Source organism: Dermacentor variabilis, chromosome 8, assembly GCF_050947875.1.
Source record: "Dermacentor variabilis isolate Ectoservices chromosome 8, ASM5094787v1, whole genome shotgun sequence".
Classification (NCBI taxonomy): Eukaryota; Metazoa; Arthropoda; class Arachnida; order Ixodida; family Ixodidae; genus Dermacentor; species Dermacentor variabilis.
Window position 1 is genome coordinate 13,125,543 of NC_134575.1, and position 13,912 is coordinate 13,139,454.

At 47.2% G+C, this 13,912-nt stretch overlaps 1 protein-coding gene across 1 annotated transcript; it reads left to right on the top strand.

Annotated features, from left to right (window-relative positions):
• The first annotated feature begins 834 nt into the window (after nt 1-834).
• On the top strand, nt 835-13,094 carry LOC142590874 (2-Hydroxyacid oxidase 1-like). Its single transcript, XM_075703273.1, has 9 exons — nt 835-1,022; nt 2,796-2,947; nt 3,669-3,769; nt 4,402-4,559; nt 5,770-5,915; nt 7,809-7,900; nt 9,039-9,197; nt 10,221-10,290; nt 12,834-13,094. The coding sequence occupies exons 1-9, from the start codon at nt 850-852 to the stop codon at nt 12,899-12,901; spliced, it is 1,119 nt and encodes a 372-aa protein (XP_075559388.1). The 5' UTR covers nt 835-849; the 3' UTR covers nt 12,902-13,094.
• The last annotated feature ends 818 nt before the right edge of the window (nt 13,095-13,912 follow it).

Sequence of the window (13,912 nt, forward strand, 5' to 3'; positions counted from 1 at the left end):
GAAGGAGGATCCAAGGCGACGGTGATTAAACGAAAGATTTATACGCAGTATGTACAAGGGCGTTACATGAACGGCTTAGAGGCCGGGGCATAATAGACTCGCACAAAAGCGTGCGGTGAGAAATGGGAGCACGCCTCTGCTTGCTGTGGTCGTCGTCGTCGTCTCTCGACATCCCGTGGTTCCGGCTTTTATAACCCCAGGAGTCGTTGCAGTTGCCATCGGTTCGAACTCCTCCAATCAGGACCCACCGCGGGTTGCTGTGCGAATTCCGACGAATGAACGAGAGGCACCTGCATCAGGCGATGCCGGTGAAGTGGTTCATCGGCGCCGCTCCGGCGGCGCCACCGGATGTAACCCGAACACGACTCGCCGTCGGGCCCGGCCAATTCGTTCGGCGCCCAGCTTCAGCCGCATGCCGGCAAAGCGAACTTTTGTTGGGAGCTCTAGCATAACAAGATGCGTCGAACTGCATGCACGAAGAGGCGCACTCACATACGCTATTGATTGTGAATTGTGGCTTCGCACTTTTATTCGGCAAGATGATTTTCCAACTTGCCTATAAGCTATCAACACCAGCATATTATCAAATGACATTAGTGCCTTCACTGATGGCGGCGCATGTTTAGGCGGAATCAACTGTCTTTTCTAAAAAAGTTGATTTATATAAAATAGAAAAAAAGAACCTTCGTTATCACATGGTATACAAGGCTACCGAAAATTAAGAATGCGCAATTCATCGTTTGCTCTCTAAATAACGGCGCTTATTTAGTGTAACCTCTTTTGAGCTAGTGTTTGTTCGTGTGTGGTTGTGTGCAGCAGCTGCGTATATAGCGGGAGATCGGCCCGAACATGAGCGGGCACAGCAGCGCGACTCACGCCACGAGACGTCCCGAGGACGCGAAGACGGTGGAGGACGTCGAGCGCGCGGCGTTGGCCAGACTGGATCCCGTACCTCGCGTCTACTTCACCATGGGCGAGGACCGGGAGCAGACGGTGACCGAGAACAAGGTCGCATTCACGAGGTCTCTCGCACTGCATCTTGCTCGCTCGCGCGTGTATTTTTCACGCAGTATATGGCATCTATATAGGCGGACTGCACCGAAACTGTATACTAGTTATATCATCGTCTGGCCTCAAAAAAAGCGTATGCGCCAGTACCGTAGGTGGCGCAGTCTAACACAGCGCCTCAAAGCGCTATAGCTGTCGCGAGGGAAAGATGCGGGAAACTGACCCGTGGCGCACGCACCAGACGCTTCAATAAGAATTGAGAGACTTGTGGCGAATTCGGCAAATCGCACCGGGAGCGCCCCGGGGCGCCCTGACGTGCACTCCGGGGCGACAGTGATTGTTAGAAACGGCGCGTTTGGGCGCCCCGGTATACGCTCCGGGGCGATTTGCCGAATTCGCCATTAGGTACGAGGGAAGCGTGCTTGCTATCGTGACCCGACGGTTATGGCATTCTGCTGCAGTGCGGAAAGACCAAGGTTCGATCCCACTATAACGGTCGCGCATTTCGTTAAAACATCGTAGGCGGACGTATACTTCGCCCACTTTTGAGGCATCTAACAGAAAAACTTGAGGTGTGCTGGGCGTACACAAAATATCAAGTCTATAAAAGATACGTGGTGGAGAAACGCCACTTTGACAAATGAGTGCGTGCAAGGTTGCCCGTGACGCACGCATGCGCAGCTGCCGAGGCATAACAAGGTTAGTATGCCGTATCGCGCGCTTAGATAGTTAACGAAGTTCTGGCTATAGTTTGCACAAGTTACTGTATGTTTTGCGCATTCGTTGAATAAGTGGCGCTATTTCTCGTGGCCTATGGCGTACATCGAATATTTGTGTTGTAGCACCGCACACCATGCTACAGTACAAATCTTCACTCGAGAGTAGTTCTAATGTTAAAAAAATAAATAAAGTAGGACTACACCAACTGAGAAACGCGGATACCTGCGTTCTTTTTTTTCCCTAAATTTCTTTTTCTGAAAGCTATAACAATTATATTTCTCATTTTGTGTGCCCAATCCGGTTCGTGGATACGTGCCATGATGACAGGAATAAACATGAACATCAACCCTACTAGTAACAGCGCAATATGTAGACAAGAGACGAGACAAGAAGACACCGCAGCGCTTGTGGTGTCTTCTTGTCACGTCTCTTGTCTACATTTTGCGCTGTTACTAGCAGGATAGAAAACCAACAAGCCCAAACTGCTATTCTAGCATCAACCCTAGCTGTTCGCCCAGTGAAAATCGTCGTGACGGAGGCTATAGCCGAAAGCACGAAATGGTAAAGCAGATAATATAGAGCCCGCAATTAAATGTAGAAGAAAAATGTTAAAATTATTCATGCTTGCACACGCGCGCACGCACGCTTGAACGTTTGCGTTCAAAAGCATAATCAAACTGTCATTTTCGACACACTATTCGTTATCCGATTAGACTTTTCCGGCATTTTGACTTGAGCAGTCTAGATAAGTTAACACCAGGGAGGCATGTCTGTCATTTTTTTAAAATTTCCTGTCTCTCTCTCTCTCTCTCTCTCTCTCTCTCTCTCTATTATAATCATTCGGAACACGTCTAACACGAAGGGGGCCAGGTTATCCGGCCAGGTTTGCTCCGTCCGTTGACGTTACGGATTGTCGAGACATAGTTCAAACGACATTTGTGCGCATTTCAGCATCTCAGTCGCCGTTCCTACGACTCCTATAGTGGCGAATGTAGAACTTGCTGAACATCTCGAGAATATGAATGGCGAAATACGCGCCAAATGGAATGGCCCGTGCGCCCACGCAGGCTACGTCTCCTACCAAGACTGCTGAGGGGCGTGGCCGTGCGCAGCCTGGAAGCGACCGTGCTTGGAGCAAAGATTAGCATGCCAGTGGGCATATCGCCCGCGCCTTTCCACAGGATGGCTCACTCCGACGGGGAGAAGGCCACCGCCAAAGGTACGTCGCGTCACTTGTTCGCACGCGGGAAGAAGTGGCGTACTGTACGTCGTTCGGCGACCTCGTTGGTTGACGCACAACGTAGAGCTCGGAGGTCCGTGCACTTCCTGTGTGTGCGTAGCGTTCCTCTGGCCAGGAGGATATCCTGTAATAGTCCACCTATAGTGGACTGTCCAGTTCGGCTGCCGCTGAAGTTCTGATTGGCTGGGAAGCAATGGGAAGGAGACAGTTGCCCCCAGCCAACCTCCTCGTTGGTACAGCTCCAGCCAATCAGCGGCAGCCGAAGTTGACAGCCAACTAGGTCGACTCTTACCCCCGTATTCACAAATTCATCTTGAACCCCACGCTTGACTTGATTTAAATGGCGCCTGTCATGACCGCAACAACGGAAACCCTATGAGCGTCTCGGGCGCGTTCGCATCAGGCGTCGTTTATGTCAAGTCAAGCGTGGGCTTCAAGTTACCATGAATTTCTGAATACGGGGTTTAGAGTACCCCTGCAGGTGTCGAAGCGATTCCACATGTCAGCAGATCGAGCGTAAGGACGATCACCTACGTGCATCGCGGTTTTAACGTGGACTCTTAGCAAATGACGAATGCAACAGAAGAAAGGTATACAATGATACAGCTCAGATAAAGAGATGCTTTTCGTTGTCCATACGATGTTCAGTGTGTTAAAAGCTTACGCAATTGTGCGGCGATTGCTTTTACGGCTTGTGCAGCGGCAGAAGCTGCTGGCACGGTGATGATTCTCAGCATGTTCAGCACCACTTCTCTGGAGGACGTCAGAAGTGCCGCGCCAGGCGCCCTGCTTTGGTTACAGGTGAGACCCAAGTCAGGTGTGCTGAACATGAAAAGTAAGTAACTATCGAAAGCTTTCGCTGTAGAATAATATCACACTAGTGCAAAGCATCTGCGATATGTAAAAAAGGGGGTGGGTATGTCTGGGCTCCGAGGCATTAACACAAGCTCATTGGAAACGACGGAGCTGAAAGTGTTATCTTTCCACGCAAGATATGCATATGTGTACTGAAGTGGGGGGGGGGGGGGAGTTAAGGGGAGAGGACGCGCGTTTCCGACTACGGATGCATTACACCTACTCAATTTCTGGCGAATCCGGTAATTTCTTCTTGTTCACGGTTTCGACCACCATATCCAATTGCAAGGTACCCTTTAGTGTACACCAGTCTGGTGCACCTCGCTGCATTTACTTCTACCTTTATATAAATTGTATATCACAGAGAGTGCGGTTACATCAAATATTGTTATTCGTGTTGCCCTGTTGCCCGCTATGATGTAGGTTCACCGGCATCATCATCGATAAAGCAAAACAGTAAAAAAAGGAACAAGGAAAAAGCTGCCTGTGTCTTTGTGTGCTCTGAATACTAATTCCTCGCATTGCTGCAAGGATGTTCTGCAGTCTGCTTCGTTTGCTAGAGCGTGCTTTCCTGACAGGTGTTCATTCACCCGGACCGGAGGGCTACCGAACGGCTGGTGGCCCGAGCACAGCAGGCGGGCTATAAAGCCCTGTGCTGCACGTTAGACGCACCCGTGGGCGGAACCAAGTCTGGAACTTTCGGGGAGTACCTCAAGCAGTACTCGCACAAGCTCAGGTACAGCGTTCCGTCGCAGCAGATTGCTAATATCGCATTAAGGTGGAAAGCTGAGCCACTTGGTATAGGTGCTCAGGTAGAAGTCTGTGCATGCGCTCACTCTTGGACAGTGGACAAGGAACTACAAGGATGGTAACGATCATTTAGCGTTAGCATTTAGCGATGGTAACGTTAGCGTTTATAACGCGAAAAAAAAAACAACAGTTAAGCAACAAATCTGAGCTATTTCACTACAAGCATTGTGACAGATAACTTACTGGCGCTAAGCTCTAAAAGGGTATATGCACAAGACCCACGCCGGGCTTAACCTTATTGTACGGACCGAACGTCAACGTCAAGCAAACCTGAATATATATACACTGGTAATCAACACGCGGTTGCGCTTAAGTTCAAGTTAGATGTTTGTCGTGCGTGAATATTGTCGTGCTATGTTTGATTTTAGCGTACCGGGGAAGTGAGAATACTTCCATCGGGAATTGTCGTGTCGAACACCGCAGTAGCAGCCAAATAACTATTCTCCCCTGCTAAAAAACAAACCATGTGGCCCATAACTCCCGCACCCAGTAAGAGTGCACAATTTTTTTGTAATAGTATATATCCGCCAAAACCACCCGTATGGTCATATGGGATTGATTTACATGAGAGTTGTTTGGCCTATATTTTTCTTTTTCGATGGATACCACTTTACTTATAAGCAATTCATTGATCTCCGCGCATCTGCCTCGTTTTCAGGTCCACGTTTTCAGGTCCTCGAGCTAAACTTGCAATCTCAATACTGCTGGTTTTCGGGATAGGGATAGGATATGATAGTTGTGGAATCTTGCTATGAAATATTAGCGGTATTCCAATATTATATTGACCGAGCGCTGCTAATTGGCAGCGGTTACCTTGAGACCAACGAAATGAATATTTTTAACATGTTATTGTAGGTTTGTAACAGTCTGAGTGGAGCTTCTACCCACCCGCACAGATTTATAGACGAGTGAGAGGCACGTATATGTGGGGCACCAAAAAAGAAATGAAAAACGGGGTGTTTTCAGTAGTAAAGCAACACTGACGAAAAACCATTTACGTGGTTTACTCTATGCACACCGCCTCAACGTTCTTGACTTCGCCATGATTGTCAAGTATTTCACATTGCGTGCAAACTAGGATGTTGACTGTAGTTTGAACATAAACCACTTTTTTTGTTGCTGTTGTTGGCGAGAAGGGCAGCCAATTTTGACGACGACGATGCCAAACAAGGTGACAAGTCACTCGCCCAGGCGTTCCTGGATCCGGGTCTGACATGGGATGACTTGGCTTGGCTCAAGGGCGTATCCATCTTACCCATTGTCGTCAAGGGGGTCCTGACAGGTAAGAGAGCATTAGAAAAAAAATTATTGGTTAGGGTGGATATTTTAAATCGAAGGTTTATTTGCATACACTCTCCGGTTTCCGTTTGTCCAATCCCAACCGAGGCTCTGAATGGAGCCACGGGGACGGCCAGGCAAAAAAAAGACGCCTTTATAGTGCTCCCACGTGATCGTAGCGAGCAGGACGCCATTGGTGTGTCCGAAAATGTGATGGTAAGGCGCTCTACACCTGGACGCGTCATCTGCGCTTGGCGACAAGATGTCGCAGCTGTTTCGCGAAATGCCGGCAGTGGTAATGACTGGGGCCCTCTGGGGACAAGGAACACTAGACAGCAGCTGCCGAGAAGAGTGCGAAGAAAGTAACGCACGAGAAATTTAGTGCGGGCATTCACGACCTCGTACTACGCTTTAAAAGAATTTACTCCCCTAAAATTGAATAAGGGAGGTCTACAATTCACACCCTTACACCCCTTTCTCACACCTTTTTACAGCCTTTAACTCATAAACTTACACCATTGCGTCAATGTAGACAGGTGACGCCGAGAGCCTTCACTCCGTCTACCAAATGGACACCTGCTGGAACGTTCGTTTAGAGCCCCGCAGCGATTGCAACGCTTGACTCTTGTCCGCGTTCATTCGAGCGTCGGAAAGGGTGGATTACTCATCAACCAGCCTCGGAGAAGCGAGGTGCCGATCTCACAGAAAAATGGAAACATCGTCTGCGCACGACGCCAGAATTTATGAGACCGAAACCAGGAGACGTCAAACCGCGTATGTCTCGACAATGACCCTATGTCACGCTAGAGGATCGAGGCACACGATGAAGTAGATGGACACAGCAATGTACATCCTTGTCGAGTCACATGGACATAATGATTTTTGTTTAGAAAAAATGTACTCACACTATGTGGAAACGATAACGACAGTAAACTTACACACAGCTAAGTTCGCAGCATGAGTCGTATAGTTAATTCCTAATGCACCAGTAAAGAAGGCAAGCGATTTCGCAGGCGGCAACAAGTGTCACAAGTAGCGAAGAGAGTTTTCAGTGGTCGACAAAACCGCTCCATGGAAAAATAGCCTTCTTAGCCACAAATTTCAGTGCAGAAGCTATGGATTCGTAGATCTGTAAATCAAATAGCGATATTCTCTGTATATCACTTTCGGGAATATCACTTATACCGGCATCTGATTGGGGAATTAAGTCGGCATGCAGAACGGCCATCTCTCCAGGGAGTGAAAGTTCAAAATACTTGCGTCAGATTGCACCTTGCAGATGTCGATCATGTGCAACATATTGTGCAATGCAGATGCATGCGGACGGAGTGCGGTATGTTGCATTGGCACGAAGTTCAGCGCTACTCTTTGCACCTGGCATAGATCACAAGTGACCTCATTCACTTCGTGGAAGAGAGACGCGCACCTCCGACCATTCGCTATAAGATCACGCATATCCCGCGCTATGCTGCGGGAGTCGGTGAGACCCCGCAGCGGAGATTTTATCGGGAGCCACCGGAATGGTGGGTCTCGATAAGGGACGCGCGGTGGAATTCGGCGACGAACGCATCTCGCATGTGATACAATAAACACAATGTAGAGAAAAAAAAAAGTCTGATTTAATGACTAGAGCATCGAGCTTCTTTTTCATTTTTATTTTACTTTCACAAGTACAAAATCACACTTCTGGTAACTTATACTCTAGAAGCTTGAAACGAGTTTGTTGCATTTCCTCTTCACACATCTTGCTCGATCGCAAACTATACCTGCCAGGCTCGGCCAGTCAAGCTCAATGTGGCCTTGACAGACATGTGCATTGTATCCTGCATTTTCATCGAGTAATAAGTTACTATTATTGCATTGCACTTCGTATTTTGCCATTCGTCGCTATCCGAAGCGGAGGCGGCCGTTCAAGCCGCGGATCACGGAGCTTCGGCGATCCTGGTGTCCAATCACGGAGGCCGGCAGCTTGACGGGGTTCCAGCGACCGTGAGTCACGGCGCTCAGACGCGCGACATTGCTAGTAGCTTACCTACAAGATGTAAAAAATAAATGTACACATTAAGTGCAATATTTCTCTCTCTCTCTCTTAACCACGCCATCGGCCGGGCACAAAAACGTGCTGAAAGTGCCTTGCAAGATTACTTTCAACGCTACTTGTCATAATCAAAGTACAGTTTAACAGGAACCGATACCGTAGGTGAGTGAAACCGCGAAATTTAATTGAAGTGAGTATGCGCGACGTGACTAATTCGGTGACGGATTTCATATGTGTTATAGTTCTGGTTCATACCTTCATTGCGTAGTGTATACACTTAATAAATAATAAAATATATTAACAATTTCACTTTATTATTATTATTATTATTATTAGGTAGATTTTTGGCAATTCATAATGAGAGAAAGAATTACACAGGTCCAAAAAACACCATCGCAAAAAAATTTTAAAAAGCCTGCAGCTTTGGCATGGCGCAAAACTGTAATGTTGTTCCCGCGAACTTATCCGTTACTCAGCAGACACAGTCATTAAATTGTTCTGACTTTAAACTCGCCTCTCTTTGTTGCCATCAGTTCACAAAGAAGACTGTGGACGTAAACACAGGCCTTTCAACCTTTCAAAGCAGTGGCATAAAACTATATACTTTGGGAGATTACCGAAGAACTCGATAATTCAAAATAAGATATGGCATATAAAGCGTAAAATAAGCTAAGCAAAAGTAAAAGAAATAAAACCAAAGCCACGTGCCTACTAGCACGACACTCGCGTAGCACACGCGGCTTTACAATGGAATGGCAAATTCGTGTCCTAAGGAGATAGTCTGACCATTCCACATTACCCCAGTCGACGTAGAATTACTTCTAATCTAAGCCACATGCAGCGTTCCTGCTCGGTGCGTTAGGTAGGCACTTTTCATCACACAGCGAAACCGCACGCACGCATGCATATTCCGTCTATTTTCGGGCAACGTAGACGCCATTCTGATACAGACTGCGTCGGTCACAGTGAGGAGGGTTGCCGACGAATGGAACTGGCGTCAAAATGTACCGTTTCTTGTGCAACGATTATTTGCCTTTTTTTAAAAAGAACGAACTGCCTTCGGTTGCGCGTTCCCCTGTAACTCTTCAGATCGAGGTGCTGTCCGACATTGTCCGAGCCGTGGGTCATCGGTGCGACGTCTACCTTGACGGCGGAGTGCGTCTGGGCACCGACGTGGTCAAGGCGCTGGCACTGGGCGCACGCGCCGTGTTCGTCGGAAGACCGGCCATTTTTGGACTCGCCTACAACGTAAGCACTTATGATGATATCCGCCTGTGCGTAACGCCAACACTTAAAGACGGTCACAAGGGAAGCCGCGAGAAAAGCCCGACGGGATTCGTCGAAAACAGAACGCAGCGCGCAGTTCAAGAAAAAAAAAAGAGAAAATTGGAGGAAGCTTAAGCTTCGCCTTTAAGAATGGAACGCGATAGCATGCATTCAGAGATCCCTGACTGCTTCTCACGCTTCCCGGCAAATGCAAGCTTGTGTAACCGTAGTGTTCAGCGGGAAGCGCTGGTGGCGAGCGCTCTACACAAAGGCGAGCTTTCTGGTAGAAACGCGGCCTCTTGTGGGGGCCGATCCCGGAGGTAGTGCACAACCGCGCAAAAAAAAATACATAATTTTCAGGTTTCTGTTATTGTTTAGCACGTTTTATGTTTCAATCTAAGGAGATTTAACATAAGAAGTATGCGTGCCACGATGATCTGATGGTTACACGTCATTTTTATGCTGGGCGCGGAGGGTCCGAGATTCTATCCCACCGTAGGGCACGTAATTCGATTTTCTCTCAAGACATCAGTAGCGCCAAGCAGCCACGGTCAGGAAAACCGGTGACGGTTTCACAAATAAATACATGACGAAGGGTTGCAAACTTGTACAGCCTTTGTCAAAAGTATATAAGGGTTCTTCCTTTGCTCGGCTGGTCTTACGCTTCGCCATGGCATTCATGACGCTCCAGATATGGGTAGTGTCAGTGTTATTTTCATTACCCAGAGCGCTGTCACCTGTGGTATACCACGGCGACTCCCTTAAACAGCCTGTCGTCAGCCAGTTCGCTGCAAGCAAAGTAGCCGTTACAGTTTCGACAAAGAGCGTGCATATTAAGCATAACATAGAGCCGGCGCATGAATTGTGCAATCATGATTATTCTGTTGTGTAACGATGCTAACTACGCGTAGCTTCTCTCTTGTTGTTGCGTTGATGAAAAAAAAACGAGAGGCGGAACACTACTCAGTTCACTTTTCTTGACGTCAGGTTAATCTTCACGAACAGGGCCAAGAAGGAGTGACCAAAGTACTGGAGATTCTTCGGTCGGAGGTTGATCGCGCCATGGCTCTAATGGGTAAGTTGCCTGGCGCCGTCACGTTGTGCGGGTGTTCGTTTTTGTGGCGTGCCAAGCGTGTTCTGTTAGAACAGATGACAGTGGCGGCAGTCATTCACATCGAGTAACGTCGTAGGTTAAAGTAATGTTATAACTAACAATGATAGTATAATGTTCCGAACGGCTGGCATATCAAGCATTATCAAAGATACAATCGCTACAATAAAGCTTGAAACAGTGCGGCTATCGTTTCGATATGTAGTAGAATTTGTTGTTTATTAACTATGAAATGCGAGGAGTGAGGAAGCAAGTTCCTATACTTGACGCACTTTTAGACACGAGTTTATCTCATATTTGCGGAACTTGTATTGAATATTATGCAGTAACGTGAATCACTGAAGACCAAGAAAGCAGGGAATACGCTCTATGCGAAGATAAAGAAAAAGCTCAACTTCGGACATTGAATAACGTTGCCTGACGGGACCTAACGGCGATAAAAAGAAGCGCCATCAAACGCTTTCGTCATATGTGTGACCAACTAACTAAAAATACGCACTTAAAATGTGTTTATATAAAACAGTTCTGCCTAAAGCAACGAAGTTGGTCGCCACAATAACTCAGCCACCACAGGCGCGTATGCGCAGTGCAGTCGTTGTCGTGGCCATGACGAGACGCATGCATTTCGTGCGTTTCACGCAAGTTAAATGCAGCGAACGCCATCTGTGCTTCTGTTTCGGATAGGAGTTATTTGAATGTTACCTGAGCGTTTTGTTTTGTTGCTTGCTGTACGAATAAAAATAATCTCCGCTCTGTCCTGTCTCTTTCGCGTTGTCCTCTGTGATCTTGCGCTTAATCATGCCTCAGAATTAAAAATGCAATGACTGTCCCGATTGTTTTCTTTAACTGTGATATTCTTTCATCGCGGTTGTCGTCTGCATAAGGCGTGGGCACATTGCATGTCGTATTCAACTTCCGGACCCAACTTCGCGCATTTGATAACGAGCCCTAATCGCGCGCGGTGTTGTGATTAAAGAACGGTTGCGGAAACGTCAGCGCACTCAATTTGCTCGGATGTTGTTGGACCCGAGGCGGCAGAATGTTACTCCGCATCCCTGCATTACGGCGTTATTCATCGGCATTGCGACTTCCAAACGAAATACTTCATCATTTCCTATCGCAGCAAAACCATGGTCAAATACTGGGGTCACAACTTATCATCGTCTGCGATAAATATAAGTTACCAATTCCGTCATCATCGACTTTCTTCTCGCTGTTTGTGAGTGGAGTAATGGGCTGGTAAGGTAATACAAAAATTATGTACAGTAAAAGTTCAACAACATTCCAGCAAACCTTCAAGATACCTCAAGAAAACGCTCGCTCAATTGAAAGCTAATTGAAGTGAGTGCTTCCTGAACATGACTACTACCATTTTATAGTAAGTGCCGAGAAAAAAAGAAAAAAGAAAGGGGCCACCATTTTAACACTACCCCAACAACAACAAAAACAACCCCCTCCTCCCAGGGGGAGTTTGACGACGCAAGTAAACGATATCTAGCGACTACATTTTTATGAGAACAGAGTAACGAGAATATGGGCGATTTCCATATATGTTATACGTTTTTCCATATATATATATATATATATATATATATATATATATATATATATATAGTGATATATGCGGCGTATAAAAGTAGTCACTGAATTGGACAGCTATAGACAATCTTTATTGACTTTGGAACAAGGCGCACCCGCCGTGGTTGCTTGGTGGCTATGGTGTTGGGCTGCTAAGCACGAGGTCGCGGGATCAAATCCCGGCCACGGCGGCCGCATTTCTATAGGGGTGAAAACACCCGTGTACTCAGTTAGGTGCACGTTAAAGAACCCCAGGTGGTCCACATTACGGGAGTCCCCCACTGCGGCGTGCCTCATAATCAGGTCATGATTTTGGCCCGTAAAACCGCATGATTTAATTTAAACAAGGTTCTGAGAGCATGTAGGCTCGCCAACCTCACAATTCGTTTGCAGACATGCCGAATTAAGATACGAGGCGTACACGGGCAATATCCATGGCGCCGTGGAATATAGTTTTGGGCGTGACTGTCAGATTATTGGCGGGATTTTAGAGTTTTATTTTTTCTTGGTGCACGATGCGTTAAAGCGAGACGCGCACGTTAGGATCCTTGCGCATGCACGTTTTATACCGCGAATTACTGTGGCGGTGAGCAGACGACGCGACGTCGATGAACACATATCGAGGGGCATGCGGCCTTCCCATTGGCTGAGGAGTCCTTGCAGCTTCTACGGCGCTGTATACGACTTCCGAGATGAAGTGTAGTACATTCTTCTCCGTTCCTCAACCAACTCCCCTCTCTCCCTCCACGCCCCCTGTTGGTTTCGCAAGAGCCTTCCTTCAAACCCGTGTCCTGGATTAATGTCATGTTCAAGCGGAACGTCAATGCACTGACTTTCTGTTGGTCCCAATTTCGTAGCGCTACAGTGATCTTCCCACGCCGTGGTGCTTCACTGTACTTCTGTTTCGTAAGTATACTTCTGTTTCGTAGGTTGCCTGTCCATCAGCGAACTTCACTCCGGCATGGTGGTTCGCCAGGAACGCTTCGCGAGGCTCTGACGCATGGCGTGCGTCCCATTCCGCCTCGCGACCGGAACTGCTGGGCACTGTGACGACCCCTTCGCGAGTTGACGGTTGACGCCGTTGAAATTGCCGTCGCGCACGTTAATAAAAGACTGTTGTTGGGCGCCGCACGTTTAGTTCCATTCTTCGCCGCAGCCGCTGCAACATGAAGCCTAAAAAAAATAAAAAACTAGAAAAAGGACCAATGTGCCGACTCTACACTTGAAACAGAGACACGAAAACTTTTGTGATACTTTGGAGATGTACACCCGGCGGATCGATTAGCTGGCATGTTGCTCCAGTTATGCCCTGTTTATACAAATATAACGCGTTTTGATTCCGTTTTTTTCCTTGACATTTTTGGTCTTAGAACGCGCCTTGCGCTATATTCAAGTTCGTGACGCGAATATTACACGTTTTTTAACGTCTTTTTTTTCTTCTGGCGTTTCAAACCGCAGTGAGCTAGATGACTAGGCAACACCGCGATCGCTACCGCCTACGGAGCTGTGTTCGAGAAGACACAATGTAACGTGGCCTTGCAGTGTTGGATTATGCCGCGGGCATATCTGAATTGCTGCGTGTCCAACAACCATGGTGTTATAGAGGACGACGCCGTTCTCGCCAACAGTAACAAAGACGTCAGTGCTGACAAGGTGCGAACTGTGCATGCGCTCATGCTGTCCTTTCAGTGTGGTTTGCGACGATAGTTGGGGTGTTATATTTGTAACATACATTTTTTTTTGCTTCTTTCTCTGAGATAGAAAGTTTTCATCATCATCATCATTATCATCATCATCACTTATTTGCCCTTCAGGGCCCCTTACATAAGGGGGGGGGGGGCGTAACAAATGGTAACCACGAGTCACAAAAATAAAACATTAATACAGATTGCAACAACTGGTAAACACAGTAAACACGAAAATGAAAAAAAAAAACGATAAAAGGGCTTACTACTGGGGCTTTGGACAACACTGGTGTAATAACTGCTTAAATTTTACAGAATTTGTT